At 61.3% G+C, this 7817-nt stretch overlaps 2 protein-coding genes across 2 annotated transcripts in view; one reads left to right on the forward strand and one right to left on the reverse strand.

The window, feature by feature from the left end:
* Positions 1-5591: 5591 nt before the first annotated feature.
* Positions 5592-6655, forward strand: CHLRE_03g167734v5 (uncharacterized protein). The gene has a single exon (XM_043060822.1). It carries the CDS (start codon positions 5709-5711, stop codon positions 5949-5951), a length of 243 nt encoding a protein of 80 aa, XP_042925951.1. The 5' UTR covers positions 5592-5708; the 3' UTR covers positions 5952-6655.
* CHLRE_03g167756v5 (uncharacterized protein) overlaps positions 6047-7817 on the reverse strand; it is a 5785-nt gene continuing 4014 nt past the window's right edge. The window contains exon 3 of the mRNA XM_043060823.1: positions 6047-6818. Coding sequence (XP_042925952.1) covers positions 6751-6818 — 68 coding nt within the window. The 3' untranslated portion in view covers positions 6047-6750. The remainder of the gene's footprint in view (positions 6819-7817) is intronic.

Consider the following 7817-nt stretch of genomic DNA (forward strand, 5'->3'; position numbering starts at 1 on the left):
AGAATGATTCTGCTGAACCCCACCCGAGAGCACCAACAATGCTGCCACACACACCCTGAACCAGACGACGGAAGCTCGATCCCCCATTCACCTTAGCTGGCGCCTCGGCCGTCCTCTCATCCTTGCGCTTCTTCGCATCCGTCCGCTTCTTGTCGCCCAGCGCCTGCATGACAGCACGTGTGCCGCAATGCTGTGAAAGCGAACTTGCACGACGGGACGGTCCGTCCGCAGTGGTGCCTGGCACCTATGCCGCAAGGGACCATCTCCAGTGCAGAAGTAAACGACTTACGCAGCGAGCCATATTAGACGACGCGCGCAGAGAACATGATCACAGTGGTCTTACCTTCACGCGCTCGGCACCCGCCGCGGCCAGCTTGTCGATGGCGCCTGGGCTGGACTGGGGCATGGGCGGGGGCATGGGCGGGGGCATGGGCGGGCTGGGCTGGGGTGCGGCGGCGACGTCGACGGCGCCTGTGGACCCCAGAGAGGAGCGCTTGGTCTTTGAAGAGAGGCCGCTCAAGGCCTTGGCCAGCGGTCCCTGCAAGAAGCAGCAGAGTTGTGTAAGCGCAACAGACATTCACCAACAACCGCGCCTGGTCATATCAGCAGTAAGGATGCGCTCGTAAGCGAAGCACGCACTGACAGTCTGGCTATGTAAGAAAGTAACCCACCAGAAGGCCCCCGGCGTCGATGGCACCGTAAGACACCTTGGCGTCCTTGACGCTCGCGGAAGCCCGGTCGAGAGAAGCCACAACGCGGTGTAGAGCTGCCGCCAGGAAATGACCTGTGGATTGGGGGTGGGGGGGCAGGGTTGGGCGGGACATCAGGGTAATGCAAAGTTAGATGTCGCTCCTCAACGATCTGAACATAAGCCATGTCCGGAAGCGAGAACCCCAGGACAGAGGCATGACCCAGCACCCAGACCCGGGCTTGCGGCGCGCAAAGGAGGACCGCAACCTGTGCGATACTTACCCGGTTCAGCGTCAGCAGCATCTTCCTCTTCCTCATCGGAGTATAGGTAGTCGCTGTCCACCCGGGCGCTGCCGCTATTACTGTAGCCACCACCACTCCTGTCACTGCCATTGCCAACATTCCCGCCGCCGCCGCCGTCGGTGCCGCTACCGCTGCCGGTGCCACTACCGCTGCCGGTGCCGCTACCGCTGCCGGTGCCGCTACCGCTGCCGGTGCCGCTACCGCTGCCGGTGCCGCTACCGCTGCCGGTGCCGCTACCTCTGCCGGTGCCGCTACCGCTGCCGGTGCCGCTACCGTTAGTGTCCATGCTGTCGCTCTCACTAACAGAACCCGCAGGCGAATCCCTCCCTCCCTCAGGAAAGTCAGCGTCTCCTAGGCCGCCTTCGCCACCGGTACCGGCAGGGAGAGGGAGGTCCCGAGGTGCACCCTCACAGCATTTTTCGTGGCGAGAGCAAGCCGCTCTATCCTTCAACTGTGTTGGCGAACGGCATCCAGGGTTGGTGCACGTGTAGACGGGGTCTCCGAAGTGGTTTCGAAAGCGGGTGAAGCGGTGGAGGCTGAGCCAGTTGTCTGCGTGCACACGGTGTGGTTGTAAGTCCTTTGCCGTGCCAAGCCTCTTGACTCCCAACAACTATACCTGAGGGTGCTGATGGCCTTCTCTTTGGAGTGCCACCCATTAGCCGTGCGAGCACTTGCAGCTCGGAACCGGACGCCAGGCCACGACGTGCCAGCACGGTCGAACGCTCCAGCAGCGTGTCGCCGCCGCGCGCGACCAAGCGCCATATCCGGCTGTTATCTAGATGGAAGAGGGTCGTGGAAGCGATAAAGTCGAAGACAGAGCCCACAGTGGCATCGACAGGTCCCACGAACGTGACGAGTTGCCCTGAAGGAAGCCTAATGAAGATTTGTAGCTCTTCCGTTTGTGAACTTTGGCTGATAGCGCGAGGAGCAAAGCTCAGGTGAACCGTTGCCAGAGCCGCCAGCACTAACACTAATGTTAACATTGACAGCACTACGTGCGCAGTAAGCGCTGAGGTGGGTTGGTCGGCCTGGAGCCATACAAGCCCGCTGTGAAGCGCGCTCTGAAGGCCCCAGGCCGCCACCAACGGAACAAGGCCCGTTGGCAGACGTATCATGAGTGATTCATGAGTTCGTCAGTCATGTTTATGTTTTCAAGAGAATAGCGGTCAAACGAGGCAAGGGGCAAATACTTGGTGGTGGGCGACCGATTGCACCGGTGTCACCGATGCTCGCCTGTGCCAATGCCTTTGCTTACTGTATCTAGGCTTATAGGCTTGTTGTAAGCAGTATCGGCACATATCGGCTGGCTGGCGCAGGCTGGCTGAACTGCGCCTAAAGGTTGGTTGGGGCGACGGGGCAGAGGCGGGGTTGGCCAGCCCGCCCGGGTGCAGGGCCAGGGGTGCAGGGGCTTGCGGCAGCAGGCGCAGGTGCAGGGGCCAATCTGCCCATGACAGCCCACATACTGCCGGGCAAGGCTACATTTGTCGCAATAGCAGTATAGGCTAGTGTAAAACACCGTGCGCACCACGGTATGGGTCCCCTTCAAAGTAGTTCGCGTCACTGTTCGCGTCTCAGCACTCGCGTCACGATACGCGGCCAGACGCCCCCTGACGCATCCTGACGCGCTCGGACGCGCTGAGACGCGCCGAGACGCGAGTTTCCCGTCGTTACAGTGAAAGTGAGAGAGAGGATCAATAACCAAAACCGTCTGTGTCCTAGCCCTGCAGTCACAACAAGCCTAACTTCCGCTGGACTTAAAAACACACACAGTGCGCGCCCCTCTCAGTTATCCGCCATGTGCATTACTGCACGGGGTGTACGCAGCGCCGGTCCCCCTCCTCAGTCACGATGGTGTGTGTGTGTGTGTGTGTGTGTGTGTGTGTGTGTGTGTGTGTGTGTGTGTGTGTGTGTGTGTGTGTGTGTGTGTGTGTGTGTGTGTGTGTGTGTGTGTGTGTGTGTGTGTGTGTGTGCACATGCATGCATGCATGTATGCTTGCCCTGTTGCCCATGCGACCCATGTCCATGGCCGGGGTCTTCCACCCATACGCTAGGAGCGGGTGATAGACCCCAGACTTACCGTCGAGGATGTACACGTTATTTGCATATGGTCCTCCACATATCTGTCCGGCACACAAACATGAGGTAACGGCACTGGCGTAACGAATCCTATGTCCTGTCGGCGGTCTGCGTGCGGACATTCCTAATCCGACCTGGCACGCATGGAATCAAGCACGCATCCTTTCTTCTTACCTGGTTGCTGTTGCCGCCGCAGGGCATTGTGCATTCCACGGACGGGCCAAGGCTTGTCGCTAAGGAAAGGTCATTGCCTCCAAAGCAAAACCACGAGAACTGCACACCGTACAGCCTGAGTCCAGCGGCGCGAGCCAGGGCGGCACAATACTCCAGCGTCAAATCCTTTTTATCCCATGCCAGTACTACCGGCATCGTGCGGCCATTGGGGGTGTCCGCGAAGCAGCCGTAAGGGTAAGGTGTCGGCGGGACAGGTACTGCCGGCACTGCAGGAGTGAAGGCAATAATATGATGCATGTAAAGCAAATGGAGCAGGCGAACGTTGAGGTTGTCAGCAAGCCCAACCACATACAATAATTCAGATAGATAGACGACGGAGTTAAGGGAAGCCTTACTTAGTATAGCTTATCAGTAACCACGACACAAGGACATCGCATACTTACTGTCGGGCATGCTGGGAGGTTCCGGCGGGCTGGGCAGGCTGGGAAATACACGTAGGCCGGAAATACCCGGGCCCGAAGTGCAGAAAATTGCATTTAGGCTGGTGCCGTCGACGCTGCCATGTGTGAAGTTGAAAGATTTGCAACTGTGGTCTGTATAACACCAAGGTCTGCCAGTGGCAAGGAGCTCCGTGCAGCCAGCGAACGTAGCGCCAGAGCCCACACCGCCGACCACGTAGGTGGGCAGGCAGCTGCACACGCCGTTGCCCCAGTCGCCGTTCTTGACGTACGTGCACCTGCCGGGTGCGCGGCTGTACCTAGCCACAACGCCCACCAAGTAGCGACCAGAGTTGTCCCACACTGCGCAATTCGGGTCCGCATTACAAGATGCTTCAGCATTCGTAGGCGTTGTCTGATAGATTCGCAAAGGGTGGTCGTTTTGAAAGCTTTCGCCACCCTCCGTGTCAATGAGCACGGTATACCCGGCCCGGGACGGACAGCCTGCAAGGTGCGCGGGCGCGGGAGAAGCGGGTAATAAGCGTACACGTGAGGTTTTATGTACAGAAGACACGCAATCAACACAATGAACACACTCACGGGCCGCGTCCAGGACATAAAGCGTCTGGTTGAGACCACCATCGCATACGGCGCCATCAACCGTGCCGCCGTATTGCGTCCGCATGCATACTGGCACTGGAAACTTGATGCCGGTTGTGTACAAAGACTTGATGGCAGTAGCGGAACTGGCACTGTGGCAGGCAGTAACAGGCACACTACTGATTAGCTATCTAGAACGCTGGTGTCACCCTTGATTGCATAGCTAGCTCAGCTCCCAAGCCTTACCCGCTACTGCCGCCAGCCAGGGCCCAGCGCTGATTCTGTCCTGTGTGGGCGGACCACAGGCCGATAGTGGTGCCCGCGCCCACACCCGCATAGTAATCCACAACGATGCGTGTATCCGCTCTGGTCTTGATGGTGAAAGCCCCGTCGCCTGTCGTTACGCATGCACAGGTGGAGTAATCCAGCCAGCATGTTGTCAGCAGCAGCCGAATCACGTTGCACCAACGGTGTTGATTGGCTGCGTGCAATTCATTTTATGTATGAACCCGACGCACAACTTACTCGCTTGCTCGAGCTGGAACTGCTGATAGAGCGACGCAGGGTTGCAAGGTGCCGTAGTGAGCCTGCCACCCTCCCATGGCTCGGCAACCAAACAAGCACCGCAAGCGCCGGAGCGGATGAGCTTGTAGACTGGCGGCGGTAGCGCTGGTGGGGGAGTGGGTGGCGCAGATGGCCTAATGGCAATACCCGGGCCAAATGTGCAAAAAATCGCAGGGAGCGTCCCCTTGAGGTCGGTCATGTAGTAGTCAGGGTTTTTGCAGCTCAAGGGTGAGACGACACAAAAGGGCTTGTCGCGATAGTCTATCGCGCAGCCCGTGTACAATCTATCCCCCATCAAATAGGAGTCCAAGCAGTCACACGCAGCGTTGCCCCAAGCACCGCTCTTGATGTACGTGCACACGCCGTAGTTCATTTCGAAGTTCACAATGGTGCCATTCACCACATATTCAGCAGTTCCGTCGCTCGCCAGCGTGAATCCTGGGCAATCTGGGTTAGCATTGCAAGCCGCCTCGGCGTGCGCTGCTGAGGCTTTATGAAGGTCCAAGTAACTAGCACGCAGGTACCAAGATGCGTCCGTGAAAGCTGTGTACCCGGGCCTGGGGGGACAGCCTGCAGGTGCGTGGGCATCATCAACGCAGCAGCAGTGGCTGGGTGGCTGGTGGGTTGGGCCTGTGGGGCTGTGGGGCTGTGGGGCTGGTGTGGACCGTTGAGGTCGCATAGTAAAGAGCACGCCTGTTACGCACTCAAGAAAAGCCCAGCCCGACCTATCACATTATTCACATCGTACGTGTCACCACAAGCAACAAAATGGGGGTCATACATACGAACGCGCTAATTGTGTATGTGTGGCGCACGATCACGCACAATCATGATCGCAGATAAGCAGCAAGCAAGCGAACGGAAATGCTTACGTACGTGGGGGTGTTGGTGGGCTGGGCGGGCTGGGCGGTCGCGGGCTGGGCGGCGCAGGTGGCTGCGGGCTGGGCGGACGAGGAGAAGGAGGGCGAGGAGGAGAAGGTGGTGGGCTGGGCGGCTGCGGGCTGGGCGGCTGCGGGCTGGGTGGCTGCGGGCTGGGCGGCTGCGGGCTGGGTGGATCAGGGCTGGGCGGCTGTGGGCTGGGTGGATCAGGAGAGGGGGGAGGGCTAGGAGGGCTTGGCGGGCTCGGCGGGCTTGGCGGAGTCGGTGGTGAAGGCGGGGGGGCGGGACTGAGGCTGGGACCCTGTGTGCAGGTGACTGCAGCCTGAAAGTACTCGGTGCCATCGTCACGTATGCCAATGGTATAAAACTCAATTGAGGGGCAAGAGAATGAGACAGCGCACCAAGGCTGCAAATACCTGGTAGGCAAGGTAGTTCCGTACTCATTTACCGTGCAGCCGGAGTACGTGATGCGGCCGACACGGTAGGTTTCCAAGCAGTCGCAGACGCCGTTGCCCCAAGTACCCTGCTTGACGTACGTGCACACGCCATCGTTCCTATTGTAGGTCTGGACCCTGCCCCACTGCAGGATGTAAGCTGTTGAGTCGTCCCACACCGTGAATACAGCGCAGTTGTAGGTGGAGCTGCAGGCCACCTCCGCCTCCAACGCCGACATTGCAGGACTAACGTAGGAACTGACACGAAGGTTCCAGGTCGTATCAACGAGCGCAGTGTACCCGGCCCTGGGTGGACAGCCTGCATGCATGATACGGCGTCACGTCAGCAGTCGTGGGGCGCCAGGTGATGAGTTCATTGAACGCACAACGCACACTTGCAACTGATCAATCAATGACAACAAATTCAATACTAATAACACAGCGCGCACGGTGACGACAAACCACGCATCCCTGTAATCCCTGTAACCGCATACATACAAGCGTTCGATCGTCCAGCTATGCATATGATCAGATGTTATTTTAGCGCAGGGTGTGATCCATGGTAATTAACCCCGATCGATGCTGGCATACACCTACGTGGAGGAGGTGGAGTTGGCGGGGAGGGCCTGGGAGGACGGGGCGAAGGGGGAGGGCTGGGCGGCTGAGGCGGGATAGGCGGGCCGGGAGGTGAAGGAGAAGGAGGCCGCGGGCTGGGAGGCAGGGGAGACGGCGGAGGCCTGGGCGGCGCAGGGCTAGGCGGCGCAGGGCTGGGCGGGCGAGGCGAGGGCGGAGGCCTGGGGGGCAAGGAGCTGGGAGGTGAGGGGCTGGGAGGACGGGGCGAAGGGGGAGGGCTGGGCGGCTGAGGCGGGATAGGCGGGCCGGGAGGTGAAGGAGAAGGAGGCCGCGGGCTGGGAGGCAGGGGAGATGGCGGAGGCCTGGGCGGCGCAGGGCTAGGCGGCGCAGGGCTGGGCGGGCGAGGCGAGGGTGGAGGACTGGGGGGCAAGGGGCTGGGAGGCGAGGGGCTGGGAGGACGGGGCGAAGGGGGAGGGCTGGGCGGCTTAGGCGGGATAGGCGGGCCGGGAGGTGAAGGAGAAGGAGGCCGCGGGCTGGGAGGCAGGGGAGACGGCGGAGGCCTGGGCGGCGCAGGGCTAGGAGGCGCAGGGCTGGGCGGGCGAGGCGAGGGTGGAGGACTGGGGGGCAAGGGGCTGGGAGGCGAGGGGCTGGGAGGACGGGGCGAAGGGGGAGGGCTGGGCGGCTGAGGCGGGATAGGCGGGCTGGGAGGTGAAGGAGAAGGAGGCCGCGGGCTGGGAGGCAGGGGAGACGGCGGAGGCCTGGGCGGCGCAGGGCTAGGCGGCGCAGGGCTGGGCGGGCGAGGCGAGGGTGGAGGACTGGGGGGCAAGGGGCTGGGAGGCGAGGGGCTGGGAGGACGGGGCGAAGGGGGAGGGCTGGGCGGCTGAGGCGGGATAGGCGGGCTGGGAGGTGAAGGAGAAGGAGGCCGCGGGCTGGGAGGCAGGGGAGACGGCGGAGGCCTGGGCGGCGCAGGGCTAGGCGGCGCAGGGCTGGGCGGGCGAGGCGAGGGCGGAGGACTGGGGGGCAAGGGGCTGGGAGGCGAGGGGCTGGGAGGACGGGGCGAAGGGGGAGGGCTGAGGCCGCGGGCTGG

The sequence above is a fragment of the Chlamydomonas reinhardtii genome, chromosome 3 (genome assembly GCF_000002595.2).
Source record: "Chlamydomonas reinhardtii strain CC-503 cw92 mt+ chromosome 3, whole genome shotgun sequence".
In the NCBI taxonomy this organism is placed as follows: domain Eukaryota; kingdom Viridiplantae; phylum Chlorophyta; class Chlorophyceae; order Chlamydomonadales; family Chlamydomonadaceae; genus Chlamydomonas; species Chlamydomonas reinhardtii.